The 15,921-nt window shown below is 35.6% G+C and overlaps 4 protein-coding genes across 4 annotated transcripts; 2 read left to right on the forward strand and 2 right to left on the reverse strand.

The window, feature by feature from the left end:
• Positions 1 to 3,282: 3,282 nt before the first annotated feature.
• GVI51_L03751 (uncharacterized protein) lies at positions 3,283 to 5,196 on the forward strand (the record flags this gene model as incomplete). The annotated part of the gene is made up of 1 exon (XM_448945.1): positions 3,283 to 5,196. The coding sequence occupies one exon, from the start codon at positions 3,283 to 3,285 to the stop codon at positions 5,194 to 5,196; it is 1,914 nt and encodes a 637-aa protein (XP_448945.1).
• Positions 5,197 to 5,514: 318 nt separating this feature from the next.
• Positions 5,515 to 7,326, reverse strand: DMA2 (ubiquitin-conjugating protein DMA2; the record flags this gene model as incomplete). Its single annotated transcript, XM_448946.1, has 1 exon — positions 5,515 to 7,326. One exon carries the CDS (start codon positions 7,324 to 7,326, stop codon positions 5,515 to 5,517), a length of 1,812 nt encoding a protein of 603 aa, XP_448946.1.
• A 1,334-nt stretch (positions 7,327 to 8,660) lies between these two features.
• MLS1 (malate synthase MLS1) lies at positions 8,661 to 10,325 on the reverse strand (the record flags this gene model as incomplete). Its single annotated transcript, XM_448947.1, has 1 exon — positions 8,661 to 10,325. The coding sequence occupies one exon, from the start codon at positions 10,323 to 10,325 to the stop codon at positions 8,661 to 8,663; it is 1,665 nt and encodes a 554-aa protein (XP_448947.1).
• A 2,683-nt stretch (positions 10,326 to 13,008) lies between these two features.
• On the forward strand, positions 13,009 to 15,915 carry DCP2 (decapping enzyme complex catalytic subunit; the record flags this gene model as incomplete). Its single annotated transcript, XM_448948.1, has 1 exon — positions 13,009 to 15,915. One exon carries the CDS (start codon positions 13,009 to 13,011, stop codon positions 15,913 to 15,915), a length of 2,907 nt encoding a protein of 968 aa, XP_448948.1.
• Positions 15,916 to 15,921: the final 6 nt, after the last annotated feature.

Genomic DNA, 15,921 nt, shown 5'->3' on the forward strand with positions numbered 1-15,921 from the left:
CAATGTCATTGCATAGATAGCAGACTAGCAATGTTAGATTTCCACACATCTTATATTATATCCATTTTATCTTTTTCCGCCTGCACCCATTGGATTAGTGATGGTACTGACTACAACAAAAACTCAAAGTTAGCTCCAATAACGTCAACACTTCGAAAATAATCCATTGTTTCAACAAATACTCGAATTGAGCAGTCATAGACCAAATACGGTAGAAATATAATAATTATGTGATGAAAAAACCAACAAACCTCAGGTAATTGAATTGGAATTAAAGATTTTAAAGTGAGATAAATTAAAAATTAATCAGACACAAATATCAATCTGCTTAGTAGCCATAGCCATTACGTTGCATTAGAGATCGTGACATCATGGTGTTTTACCACCAGAAGATCGTTGACTAAACACGCATGCTTGCTAGTACTATCCTAGTTCCGCGAATGCTTTCATTTTAAGTCCTGTTAGCCTATTATCAACACTTAACCCCAAACAAATATACAAACTCGCTCGATAATCATGCTCGTATTCAACACCCAAACTATCATTGAATAAATTTGATAGGGTTTCAAGTTATAACGGTAAAGGAACAGGAAAACCCAAAAGTTGCAATTGACTGAAGGAATGCAGGCTAATATTCAACCTTGATAAACCAACCATAACATCCTGCTATGGATCTGAAAAAAAAATTAACAGAAATATAAAGAAATAATTCTTTTAATTTAGCAGTATTTTGGTCTAATTTTCTGAGCGGTTGTATTCAGACTACTAAAAATACCACACAAATTTGAAGCACATATTAACTGGTAATTAACATTGGAGAGAGATCCATTAGATCATAACCACAATTAGAACTTACATTTTCAGATTGTTCTTTTCCGCTCAAAACATAATCCTTTGCTGAAAGTGTAAAGCTAATACAGAATAGTAATTACAATAGCGGCTTTGATGTATTTTACTCTACCTTCTAGTACTTCAGGACACTGCTTCTCGATAGGCATCCCTTATTCTAATCACCATTTTTCAGTAGAATACAACGTCTTCATTTAAAATCTATTATCCAGCATATTGATAAAGATTTGTTACGAACTGATTTGGTTCAGCAGAACAGATGATCGATTTAGACACTATTATCGACATTTTAAGGAATTGATATTACGATATTGGAGGTAGAATGTTCTCTTCATATTGTAACGAAGTAGGCCAGAAATCAGAGCTGATCAAGTCTAAAGTTATGCCTCCAAGACAGATACTTCAACTTTCACTTTCTAGACCAAACCGAATGAATTTAACGCCATTTATATTCCACACTCATTGCATTTATTTGTTCTTGATTCAAATTTGAGCAGCATTTTAATTTTTTTGGAAGGTCATTTTAAACCGGCTGCCTCCTATAGTATTGACAGTATATTACTTAGCCACTAATGCTGTTCATTAGGAAAGTATTTGACCAGTTAAGCCATCACTAAGAATTGATATGAAGAGATCGGATCTTTAGCTGCCCCGTTTCAGAAATATTTTCACTATCTGAATTTGTTATATAATCGCCTACTTTAAACATGGATATTACATTTTTAAATTGGCAAGAAACAAGAAGACCATCAGATAGTTTGGCTTAAACCTTCCAACTTCAATAAAAAAGAAAAGGTCAGTATTTTATCATTTATAGGAGATAGTGTTCATGGAAACAACCAAATACCTCTAAAGATCTCTTAAATGTGGGATTCCTAAATGCTTTTCAGTTTTTCTAATATTTTTCTTTTTGCAACACATTTGGAGCTGTCACTTTTCTTATTTTTGTTCTATTTTCGCTCTTAACATATAGTATTCCTCAAAATCTTAGAATGAAAAGATGGTTGTCTTTTTGGTATATCTTCAATATGTTCTTTTCTTCTTTTACATTTGAGAGAATAGTATTAAGCCACTGTATATTTCAAGGTTAGGACTATTTTGCGTTTAAACATATTACTGTTATAAATGACTGAACTAAATTTGTCAGAAAGGTCATCGTTAAATGTTTCACAATATACTTTCTCAAACGATAGTGAAAGCTGTCAAATTATATTGCTCATTTATTCTTGGTAAGACTGGTTTCCCCCCAAAATGTACTGTACATATGTGATACCCAGATTCTTGAAATCAATTTTTAGAACTTACATACATTAAAATGACAGTAAATATAGACATCAAGATTTTGTATAGCATTAATGTGATAACTTATCGTAGCTATAATCGTAAAATAACAAAAATGCCCAGTGTCAAAACCATATCTTTAATTCTTTTTTTTTTCTGACTGAGAGGAACGGAATATTCTATTTATGTTTTATGGAATTGAATCAGTTATCACTTTGATGTTACTATTACCTCAAAGTACAGTCATAATTTTTTTTAGAAGATGAAATTAAACAAGGTGCTAACCAATAACATTTTCTACAGAATTTACAATCCCACCATTTGTTATTATACTCTATTCCGCACAAACGCTGCCTGCATGACTACATATTCGAAAGGAAAATCATCGCCCAAACAAATGACACAAAGAGAAACTGAAAGATTGTAGAAATAGTCACTCACGTGATTACAACACCTATAGTTTTTTACATGACGAAGAGAGCACTTACCATAATTGTAACTGAATAATAATGAGCTGGCTAAGCCGTCAAGATACTGTGGTAGACTTCAGGACTCATGTGTAGTGTTTGTACTTTGCATGTCAGAATTAGTACAAAGGTGGCTGTGTAAACGGGGTGTGCGAGAGTAGTCATTCTGAATGAACTGGCTGCTTGTCTGCTAGTTTGTCTCCCCCCACCGAAAGTGGTTCGTTAGAAAGTGGGTACTCTGGGATGAGCAACAGGAAGGGACAGAGCAGACCCTTAAAATTAAGCTACTGCTATGTTTACTTTCAAAATAAATTATAAACTGGATCGTAAACTGTCACCCCTTCTACTGAATTTTCTGTACATTCCGTATTGAACAATATTAATACCTAGGAAGGAGGTACCTTTTGATGGATAATGGGCATCGGATATGTCAATGACTATTGATAACCCATTTTTTAGCTTAATATTTCAAGAGCAAAATGTAAGTAGTAAGGGTTCAGCAATTAACTAAAGTTAAATATAATAAATACAGTCCAGATAGGATCTTTTTCTTTTTCACAAGAGGAAATCACAGGAGCCTACAAGTGAAAATACAAGCTAGAAATACCGCTATTCTGGAGCAATTCATCAAAAGAGTTTTTGTTGCTGACAATAAATCATAGCATTCTAGCATAGATCATATTTTATGCCTACTTCTATTATAGCAAGCGATAAGTCGGTCAAAAGCTTGCCTCAAACCAGTCTTAATCAATCTGAAATGAATGGTGACTATTCCAACGAGCAAGTTGACGAGCGTCAACTGGCTGTGTCTACTAATACCACTGTTGAAAATGAAAGGGAACCCTTGATTAATGTTCCTGAGTCAAAGAGGAACATTGGTGGTAGATATAGTTCAAATGAATGTGTGAACAGGGAGGCTCACGACAATGACAATCCAGCACTTGCTGTTGCTCATAATATTCAGGATAAACTTTACCAAATGCATAAGGATTATAGAGTCTTTATACATAACTCAAAATGGATCTTAAACTTGATGATCCTATTAAACACGATATGGCTTGTTATAACATTTATTAATGATTTCTTTTTCAATATGAGCTTGTTTGGTTATTCCAACAGGTATGGATCCTTTAACGATTTGTGTTTGATTTTTGTCGCCATTGTTGCTAATTCACTAAACCTATGGTTCAATCAATTAGGCCTCTATTCTTCTCTTGACGTGGTACAGAACATCTCCTTATGTCTATTGACACTTTTCAATCTGTTCCTTTTATTAATTGTGAAATATACACGAGAGAGAATTGGTTCTATTGCTATCTTTACTTATCTATGGACAGCATTTGCGTTTGTTATTGGATCAGTGCTAGATTTTTATTTGCTAAAATTTAACGATGAACTGTATAAAAATAATAACATTATCGCAGAGAGGGAAACACAAGGTCATGAACAGTATGATAATAAACATACGCTGAGAGAATGGCTGTATATTGCCATCAGAAGTGTGGCTAAGCTAGGCCTTTTGATTTTTATGGCATTTTATACACTCAATACACTACTTACTGCTTGGGACATAAGTCGTACTTCAAACACTGTGGTAAGTTCATACCCTTCGCAAATGGTATTTACAGAAGCTGCTTCATATGAAAACTACCACTGGGTTGATGACAACCATACTTACAAAATTCACATTACATGTTATGGAGATATCTTCAATAACACAGACCTAGACAACGATAACAACCAAGCCATTGTCCTATTTGAACACGGTGGGTATGATACCGGTTATAGATCTGGTACATGGATCCAGGAATTGTATCATTTGAATAGGATAAAGCGCTTTTGTATGTACGAAAGACCCGGCTACGGTCTAAGTGATTCTCCACCAGCACCTATCTCTATCTCAATGGTCGCTGAAGGGTTGAAGTATGCTTTACTCAACGAAGCAAAAATTAAGGGACCCTTTGTAACAGTTGGTTATGATATGGGTGGGTTGTTCACAAGGGTATTCACAGCGAAAAATATTGATATAGTACAAGGTATGATGCTAGTTGATGCCTGGCATGAAGACCTATTATTGAAAAATTATCTGAAAAGAATGCTGCCACCAGTAGATGATGACGATCCAAGCCGTAACCCTGATGATAGAAGCTGGCTTCCTCAGGAAATTGGTAGACATAATGAATTCAAATTATGGTGGCAAGGATTGTGGTCAACTTTGGGACTGCGTCTGCAATCATCATGGCTGGTAGCACATCATGGATCTAGAGATCGTATATTTGGTAGAGACCTTCCATATCAAGGAAGGTTCTTAAGGGCCAAATTCCTAGAGAGCATTACGAGCTCTATTTTGAGTTATAGGGATGTTATCAATAGCAATGACCGTCTCATAGATGTTAAGACTAGTATTGTAAGCTCTAAAGACATGGTTAAGAAATCATACAGATGGGGTAACTGGCAACGTGAGCTCACTAAGATTTCCAGAAAAACCCAAGAATGGAAAGTTGTTGACGGCGGTCATGAAGTTTATAAATACAATCTAGGTAAGCAACAGACACAAGATGTGCTGTTAAGGTTAGTTGGTGAGAAAGACAGGTATTAGATGTCTATATTTTCTTTTCTTTATTGAGGTGGTATTTCTCTCCATTTTAAGCCAAGACAGCTCTTTGTTGATTTTGTTTTATTTTGTTCCAGCGAACTTTTTCTTCATTCATCTTTGACTTATCATATTACTTAAGTTCGTCTCGTGGTTTTAAATGAGATAATTATTGGTAGTATTTTAAAAAAAATTGACAATACATAAAGGTTCATTTATACTCAACAAAAATGAATTTATTCTGTAAAAGCTAATTTAACCATTTTAAATAAATGCCGAATAAGTATTAAAATAAATCTAACAATATACTAAAATATGATAAGGTTAAGTGATGCTGATATCTTTTTGTTGATCCAGTAATCCGTTTAGTTGATCAACTAGCTCATCACCTTCACTATCTAAATCACTCTCTGATTCTGAATCACTATTATCTAAGGATGCTTCCAAATCACATGTTGACCGGCAGTTTGGACAAACAAATTGAGGGTAAGCTAACATGACTAACCTTCTCACACAACGGAAATGCCATGTGTGTGCACAGGGTGATATAAAAATAGCTTGACATGGCTTAATTTTTGATAGACAAATAGAGCAATCTTCTTCATCTGAACCAGTTGTCATCTTCTGTAGTTTTCTCATCTTTTGCAAAGCTTCCTTATTAAATGCATTAGCTTTTAATTTCCATGATCTGTTTAATTCAACTCTCATACGCACGCAACGATATATTTCTTCGGTACCACCTCTGAAATCCATACCCAATTGAAGTATATCACCGTCATGCAATAGCACGTCTTTGGATAAAGTGGATGCCTGAGACAATCTTTGATGATTCAAGAAAGTACCACTGGAGGACTTAATATCTTGTATGAACCAGTTACCTTGAGAGTCAACCTTGAAGCAGCCATGTGTTCTAGACACCACCTTTGACTTGAATACTACAGGATGATACTGTTCGGGAATCTTAGATATGGCTTCATGAACCCGTTCAGTATAACGTCCTATTACTAGTTGTGAACCAGGGCCAGCCTTTCTAATTACAGGTTCAAAAAATAATCCTTGATTTGTACCTGATGATGAATCAACAAAAGGTGTTAGTCGAAGGCTAAAAAAGCCATTCTTATCTTTTCTCTTCCTAACAGTTTCTTCATCTACAGCTTCAGGTCCAGGTTTATCAGTAGGAAGCTGTAGATTCAACAACTCGTCGGCATTTACTTGATCTGCTCCATAAACATAATGCCTTAAGTTTTTGTTATGATTGTTGATACTTGTGTTGACATTAAGTGAAGCATTTTGTTCACCATTGTGAACAGTATTTCTCATATTTTGAAAACTATTACTTGTGCTCTCAACATTAGTATCATGTCTTGCGGGATCATTCGAGTGTTGGAAAAACGGGTTGTTATTATTGCCAGGTCCTTGTATTAAGTCCTCATTTGCAGGTTCAGTTAAATCTATTACCATGTTATCTTCAGCATTGTTAGAAGATTCTGTCTCAGGATGACCGTCCAAATTTGCATTTGTGGCATCCTGAGCTTGTTCGCGTTGGGATGATAAGGAAAGTGATATTGGAAGATGGCAGTTGTCATGATTTCGTGTTCTTAAACTTGATGCAACATTATTATTGCTCATGTTGTTTTGTATTTGTCTTTGTAGTTGTACCTGTTGTTGATGTTGTTGTTGCCTAGAAGTTAAAGTAATGCTGGTGCCTTCATTACTAGCAGTTCTTGACCTGCCATTGTTAAGATCACCTGTTAATCTTCTAGCGTTGCCTGCTGTTTGTGTGACTACATTGGAAGAAGAAGTAGTTGGGTTTACCGTTCCTTGATTACTGTTACTCATGTTATTGTTATTGACCGTATTAGTACTGGCATTATTGCTATTATTGTTACTGTTATGCCTAATACCAAAAGATGTTAGCAAAGAGCTGAAACCGCTTGGACCACTACTCATATTGCTATTATTATGTGTTGAACCGTTCCGATTAGCTGAGTTAGGATTAGACTGGCTTCTACCAGTATCTTGATTTGAACTATTACTGCCAAACAGTGTGTTTTGGTTATTAGATCCCGATCTTTGTTGTCTAGATCTGTTACTACCCGAACTGGTTGGTGTACCAATCTGAACTGGAGTATACATCTAATTGCTTCTGTATGAGTGCTTCAAATAAATGTGCAACTAAGTATGAGGGTAAAAAGTCAGAATAAACTTGTACTGTAAATAAAATGCCTAATATAAGCTGCAATTAAGATCAACCTCCTCTTTATTTTCGCCTTCTTAAAGTTTAATTTTTTAGTATACAGTCTAGGATAGAAATCGAAATAACGTAGTAGTAAATAAAACTAAGTTTGTTATGCCTTGCTACCTTGATACCGTAACCACAATACAACTACTATCTTAAATCAGTTCTAGATCGACTAAAGCTCTGCTATTGAGTGTTTTTACCTGCGGCTCTTCTATTTTTTTTTCCTAGTTATATTGTTTCTGCAGACCCAGGAGTACTTTGTTTGGAATAAAATAAGAGCAAACAATACACAAAAATAAAAGCTCCTGAAAAAAAACCACTTCTAAAGTAGAAATCTCTATACTAGAATTTAATATTCAAAAGTTAAGAGCAACTCCTTTACGAATTATTATACAAACTAGATGAATCTTCTCGTCGATTGCTGCTTCAGTCCATCGTTACTATTAGTAAATTTGGCAAATTGTCAAGATTTCCCATTCTTGGTCTAACTCGTCATCTCGTTGAAGATCTTGTGGCTCCTATTCCAATCCGTTACTCAAACTCCAAGGGCACTTGAAAAATAAGTAAGGCGTGGAATGTCGTTATGCATGATAATAGTAATTATCTAGTATAATAGACCTTATAAGTGTGCGATCTTTATGTCGTTCTTCGTAGTTCAATGTTGGTTGGCTTTTGTTTGTTCGATTTTTATTGCTTAGAATAATAGAGAAATAAATTTATCTTCTCTATCGACTCTATCATGTCACGTTGTCTTGTGCGCGTTCATTACAATAATTCATTATATAAAATAGTATAATAAATTATTTTATGAACATAGTGTAACATAATACTAATATGAATATGAATATATTTTAATAGGAATATGAATAATTGTATATATTAGCCCCTGAATATATAAAAACAAATATTACAACTATAAACAAAATGATTAAAAAAAATAACACTACTAAAGAAATTGGTTCAACAAAACTTTGAAGACTGATAAAATATATCGTGATCAACAGGTATTGATGCAATTTCTATTAAAGCAAAGTTTCATTGAGGTATCAAATTTCAATTTTATCGTTTACCAGAAACGTAAAATCTAAAGCAATATCAATACCAGTGAATAACAATGAGGTGTAAAATAAATGGACGGAAACCATACTACTAAATAATGCCTATGATGTTGTTGTGGAATATTTTTAAAATAATTATCAAGTAATGTTCACAACTCACAACTCACAACTCACAACTTACTTAGATCAGTTGCAGATGAGTTAGCAGTAACAATTTCATCATATAGAAGCGTGGTTAAGAATTCACTGAACTTTTCACCTCTAATTTCAGGTAGGAAGTATTTGGCAGCAAGTGCAAATTTATTCTTATCACCCAATGGAGACTCCTTGGACAGTTTTTGAACACGCTCCTCTAGAATCTTTTGAGTTAGATCTGGTGTAACCTTGTCACCAGTATCACTTAGCTTTACACCATGGTGAACCCATTGGTATAATTGACAACGGGAAACTTCTGCTGTAGCTGCATCTTCCATTAAGTTGTTGATAGGGACACAACCAGATCCTCTGATCCAAGCTTCCATGTATTGTAGACCAATGTCCAGGTTTTGTCTAATACCGTCCAGTGTAACTGCAGCATCAGTGATATTGGTGTTAACCAAATCTTGAGCGGTAACTTCATTTTCAGGCACAAAATGAATTTGGTTAGGAGTGCCCATGTTAATAAAGACTTCGTTACAAATTGGAGCTAAAGCTGGATGGGCAACCCATGAACCATCATGCCCATTGGTCAATTCTCTGATTTTATCGTTACGGACTTTAGCTAGAGCCTTTTCATTTGCAACTGGATCATCCTTAATTGGAATTTGGGCAGCCATACCACCCATGGCATGAACACCTCTACGATGACAAGTATTGATCAATCTCTTGACATATGCATCCATAAATGGTGAGGTCATCGTAACCAAATCTCTATTTGGTAAGACATGTTCAGGTAGGTTTCTCAACCTCTTGATAGTAGAAAAGATGTAGTCCCAACGACCACAGTTCAAACCACTGGAATGTTGTCTCAATTGGTAAATAATCTCTTCCATTTGGAAAGCAGCAGGCAAAGTCTCAATCAACACAGTTGCTCTAATGGTACCACGTGGAATAGCGATGTAGTCTTGAGAAACATTGAAGATATCATTCCATAGTTTGGCCTCCAAGTGATGCTCCATCTTTGGCAAGTAAAAGTATGGACCTTTTCCTAGCTTGATCAACTCCTTTGCATTGTGGAAAAAGAACAAACCGAAATCAAAGATAGAAGCACTGATAGGTTCGTCATCCACGTATAAGTGCTTTTCAACCATATGCCAGCCACGAGGTCTGACAATTATTGTTGGAAGGTTTTCAAATCTGTCTCTTAATTTATATTCCTTTCTTGGAGTCTTAAAATCAATTTGGTTCCTCACAGCATCATACAGGTTGACTTGACCGTATATTTGGTTTAGCCAAGTTGGTGAAGCAGAATCTTCAAAATCAGTCATATAAGTCTTGACATCGGCGTTCAAAGCATTAATCAACATGTTTCTCAATGGGGGACCAGTGATCTCAGTAGATCTGTCAATTAAACCTGGAGCTAATGTAGGTCCCTGCCATGTAGGGTCATTTCTAATGTTAGCTGTCTCTGGCAAAAAGTCCAGCTTGAAGTTGCCGCTGTCTAATTTCTTTTGGACCTCTTGCCTGTTCTCAAGCAATTGCTTTCTTCTAGCATTGAATGTTCTGTGCAACAAGACAATGAACTCCAGGGCTTCCTTAGTCAAGATAGTCTTGACAGTAGTCTTGGATGGCTCGAATTGTGGCTTGTCATCAATGTCAACCAACAACTTAACGTTGTCCAATGAAATCTTAACCATTTTTTTAGTTTGCTATCTTTATGTTAATTTTGGTTTTTATAACTTATTGTACCTGTAGTCTATCTGATATATTTTATTTTAACAAAAAGCAATCAAAATACAAGTAATGTTATTCTTTTGTTCTTGCTGAAAAAATATATTGCAACTTGTAATATCAATCAATTGCTTTCCCTCTCTATTTGCATACAAAACGAATAATGCTCAATAGACTAACATATTCCACAAAAAATATAACAACCTTTATATACCAATTTTTTTTTCTCTTTCTTTCAGACAGTAGCAGTGTCTTACCAACCTATACAAGGATTCCCGAGCCCGGCCCCATCATCTTGCCTATGCTATTGCGCTACTATTGTCCTGCAGCTTCTTTCCCCTTAAAAAAAGAGAGGTTTTGTCTTAGTCTTCCAAATAGCCATCACGGTTCTCGGAATTATATCCGTAGAAGCGATCACCATCTCCTTCCCGTTCGGTAATAGAGCATTCTCCTACACGCTCTAACCAGGAGAGTTACGACTTACTCCCCGCCCCACCAGTACTTTTCGTATTGATGCTCATGCTGAAAGCTACCTTACGCCTAAAGCTCAGAACTTTGACTCTGTTTCAGCTTAGTCACTACTTTAAGATGGTTTAATAGTCATGGACCATAGAGAGGTACAAGATGTCTTTCGCACAGCTGCAGCTTTCTTTTGCCTGTCAATTTTTGGCGGTTAGCCCGCGAATTCGGAGTTAAGCAACTGGTGGACACACTGGGACGAAGTCATCTGTGCCTCCATTTAGGACTATCCTCGGGACTCCTATTACAAGTGAACTTGACTACTCAAAATACTATAATGCACTTCAATTGTATTAGAAAGTATGATTACATGGGGCATCGTAGCACAAAAAATTTCCTTTACTCCGGGGTCAGGGTATGACTATTACTTGAGTCTCTACGTGAATGTACCTTTTGATATTGATATTCTCTTTCCTTTTCCCTCTGTGATCTTGAACGCACAATCAAGTTTAGTGGTATTCTGCCTATCTATAGTCCCCCATTCATCCGAGATATTTCTCTTCTCTTCGATTCTCATCTCAAGAGTAACTCTCCCACCTTAATCTCTAAGGGGAAATTTGGTATATTTTGTTTTTGGGCTTTCCCCTCGTGCAACAGGTGTAGGGTAAGGGGTAGGGGAGGATGTCGGTTGAAAGGAAACTTTGTGATTCGCAATGTCTTTGGATTAGTGGCTAGATCCCTTTATTTCTGATTCTCGTAGATAGGGATATAATGACAAGTGAAAACATAAAATAGCCAAAGTAATATTGTACGTAACTCTCAGTTTATCTCAGGGTACGAAAGGGGTTTTACCTCTTTTTCTTATATCGATGGGCGGCTAATTTCTTTTCTTGTATTACAAAAGTTTGCAGTTCCTGCGTCAATTGTCAGCGGATTATTTGTTTTTTCATCTCAAATTGTGGAAATCTAGATCTTTTCTGGAATTACCACTCAGCTTCTGCCACTTTTATGTAGCTCAAAATGGAAAAAAAGAAGGGGGGAGGGGGGGGTGCACTAACGAAAGAATATTTCGACAAAATTTTTCTTTCTTTACAGCAACCTTAAGGTGGAAAAAAGTATAAATAGCCACAAGATCTCCCCGATTTTTTTGCAACTTTTTCCTTTCACAGATAAATTTCGGCGGCTAATCTTTTTTTTTTAATTTTGGTTTTTTTTCTTCGCTGCATTCAAAAATTTGTAATAGCCAAATTGCATTATATAATAACAACGCTTTGATTGGTAAGTCATATATATAGATACTTATCCACTAAGAGGAAATATATTTACTAACATATGACACACTAAAACATTTTAAAATTTTTTTTCTTTTTTAAACGATTTCATTAAAAGTAAAAATACCGGTCATAAACGGTCTGTGCTTGGGCCATTATTTTAGTTATACTATGCATTGCCACTAATGCCGCACAGTATCAACATTTATTATTTAAACGTAAGATACTTTTGGAGCGGTATAATAATATACGATACTCATGCTTTAACGTGTTGGACGATATGGTAGACTTTCTTACACTCTGGACCAAAAGACAAAAAAAAACAACAAAAAAAACAAAGAACGAGGGGAAGGGTTGGCCTTACTTCTTCTCAATACTGCACTTCACAATGACATGGAATATATTGTTCTTTATATCAGATTGATAACTCAAGAAGTCAGAACCATTTAGCTAATTGAGTTTTGTATTGTGTTTCTGGGGATACCATTACAATTATTGTTACATTGAATTTCTTAGAGGATATCTGTGAAAATTTAACCAGATAAAACTAGACCTTAGCTAAATCATAGTGGGAAAAGATATAATATATTGGTCCATCTCAAGATACAATAATCAAAGAGACATTTGAATCGCTAGATCAACTTTCAAAGTTTTAAGAGGAAGAGCAAAAGTTATATTACACTCATTTACATTCTAGAAATAACAAAGTTGATTTTTTTTTATTTGCTATTTTTTTGTCAAGAATTTTCTCCTGATAGACAATATAATAAGAAATTTCTTGAGCGATATATCCTTGTTTTGTGAGAATTGAAGAGATTCAGTAAGAGAGACAGAGACCGAGACAGATAAAGAAATCTGGAATAGATATAGGACTGAAAAAAAAAGATAAAGGCAGATATATATATAATATATTGAAGACATGTCATTACCTTTACGACACGCATTGGAGAATGTGACATCTCCTGAAAGAGTACTAGAGGATTTATTGGTACGTTTCATCATAAATTGTCCACCTGAAGACCTTTCTAGTGTTGAAAGGGAGCTTTTCCATTTTGAAGAAGCATCATGGTTTTATACTGATTTTGTAAAGCTAATGAATCCTTCACTACCTTCATTCAAGATCAAGGCATTTGCCCAACTAATAATAAGACTATGTCCACTGGTTTGGAAATGGGATATTAAAGCAGATCAGGCATTGCAAAAATTTTCGAAATATAAGAAAACCATTCCTGTTAGAGGAGCTGCTATATTCAACGAAAAATTGTCGAAGATTCTCTTAGTAAAAGGTACCGAATCGGATTCGTGGTCGTTTCCTAGGGGTAAGATCTCTAAAGATGAAAATGATATAGATTGTTGTATTAGAGAAGTAAAAGAGGAAACAGGCTTCGATTTGACAGATTATGTTGATGAATCACAGTTCATTGAGAGAAATATTCAAGGCAAAAACTATAAAATATTTTTAGTTTATGGTATACCTGAAGATTTTGATTTTAAGCCACATGTTAGAAATGAAATTGAGAAGATTGAATGGAGGGATTTTAAAAACATTACAAGGACAATGCACAAAACAAATGTCAAGTATTATTTAGTGAATTCAATGATGAGACCTTTGTCTCTTTGGGTAAGAAGACAAAAGCAGATTAGAAACGAAGATCAATCAAAGAAATATGCCGAAGAACAGCTGAAATTAATGCTGGGAATTACCAAAGAAGAGAATATAGATCCTGGAAGAGAATTATTAAATATGCTTCAATCTTCTGTACATTTCTCCACAAATTCCACCGACAGCGATGAACATAATAGTAATGAAGGTACTGATGATTCACCAAGATTTGATAATACAGAGACAAGTACAATCCCTATCAACAATTTCCAACAGCAACAACAACAAAGCCTTCCACCATCAGTTTTTCAAGGGTTTCCCATGCCAGTTAATGGCAGTGGCTACCCTTCCCAATTTCCTATACTCCCTCCGCACTTGATGAATATTCCAAACCAGCAAAGAGGAGTATTACCATTTATTAACGGTCCTTTGCCATTCATGCCATCGCAATTTCAGCATGCTAATATCCCTCAACATTCTCAACCCTTGGTAGGGTCAAACCCGCCAGCGATGTTTGCCAATATCAATGGTAAAAGTCAGGAATCTCAATCGAATGATTTAGACAACCAAGCTGAAAATTCCAAAGAGTTGCTGAACTTATTGAGATCAAAACCGAAGGAACAAGGCAAACCTAAAGAAACAATAACAGCAAAGCCAAAAATTAAAATTTTGAAAAGAGGCGAAAACTTATCATTAAACAACCACCCACAAAATGATAGCAATCAAATGATCAATTCATTGAAAAATTTTAAATTTGAAGATTCTGGGAATACACAACATGGGAACAACAACTCACCAGGAGTTTTTGCTTCGAATAAACATTTTGATAATAACAGTAATGGCGCATCCTCTCATTCAGATGACGATAATTTGCCGGACGAGTCATCAGAAAGTATATATGAAGATTTTGAAAGCAGTAGCGAAGGTACCATTAGCTCAGCTGAAAGTGATGAATGTTCAGAATTTGAGAAATCCGATGTCGAAGAAGCTGAACTCAAGAAAATTGGCAGAGATGAAGAAGACAATATTAGCTCTTCAGAATCTGAAGTACTAAAGGGAAATAATTTTGGAGTTAATAACGAGATTCCTTCGGTAATTCCTAATTCGGAAAGTACACGCTCTGTTAATGAATCAAGCAGTGTTACCACTCAAGTAGCAGGGCCGAAGCCAAAAGTCAAAATCTTAAAGCGTGGAGAAATTCTGAACTCACCTTCTCCCGCTAATACTCAATTTACTGGAGCTCATACTCAATTTAATGGAGCTAATACTCAAACTAATGATATAGCATCAAATCAAGGTAACCCATTGCTTGAAATGCTGAAGAATCCTCAAAATAAAGGTCAGAGAGAAACACTTAAGGCAGATGAATCTTTCAAGGGTGATCATGATGATAATTACTCGTCACCATTGAACTCATCAGGTAAGAATACCGACGATTCTAAGGCCCTACTTGACATTTTAAAACAACCCCACTCGACAAAGGCTGAGTCGCAAGCTAATTATTCGCAATTCTTGAGCTCACCTCAGTTATCACACGATTCAACTGACTTATTGAATTTACTAAAAACGTCAAGTCAGAATATCGAGTCTAATAACTCTACTAATGAACCGAAGAATAGTAACCCGCTGTTAGATTTACTTCACAGGGGCCAAAAAAGTCATGAGTCTCTTTCAACACAAACTGCCACTCCTGTCGAGACTTTAAATAGCAACAACTACCCTATGAATAGCCAATACCAAGAACAACTTTCAGAGCATAGCTTATCTTTGAAAGGTACTCATGACACCGATGCTAATGAAGAATTGATCAATATGTTAAGAAGGAATTCTGTGTTGAACACTTCAAACATGAACTCTGATAGCGATTTCAAGAACTTTTCTCCGATCAATAGGGATATTTTGGCTACCCCAGTTGAAAACAAAAACCAGTCATCAGCCACACTCCTTAATATTCTACATGGAAGAAAAGAAATGAATAATGCATCTGCTGAATTCTCATTAGATCCATCTCAGCATAATAATCGTGAACCATATGAAAATCAAACAGCGTCCCATGATCTCCTAAATATGTTAAAGAGCCCAACCATTGGACATACAGATGCGCAAAAGGATAGCTATATGAACCCATCCACAAATAGCTTACCCCAACATCAACAATCCGGAACTCCAGTAAATGAATCTGCGTCGAAGAACCTCCTCAATATTTTGCATAGAGGTTTATGATGATGA

Source organism: Nakaseomyces glabratus, chromosome L (assembly GCF_010111755.1).
Source record: "Nakaseomyces glabratus chromosome L, complete sequence".
NCBI classification, from domain to species: domain Eukaryota; kingdom Fungi; phylum Ascomycota; class Saccharomycetes; order Saccharomycetales; family Saccharomycetaceae; genus Nakaseomyces; species Nakaseomyces glabratus.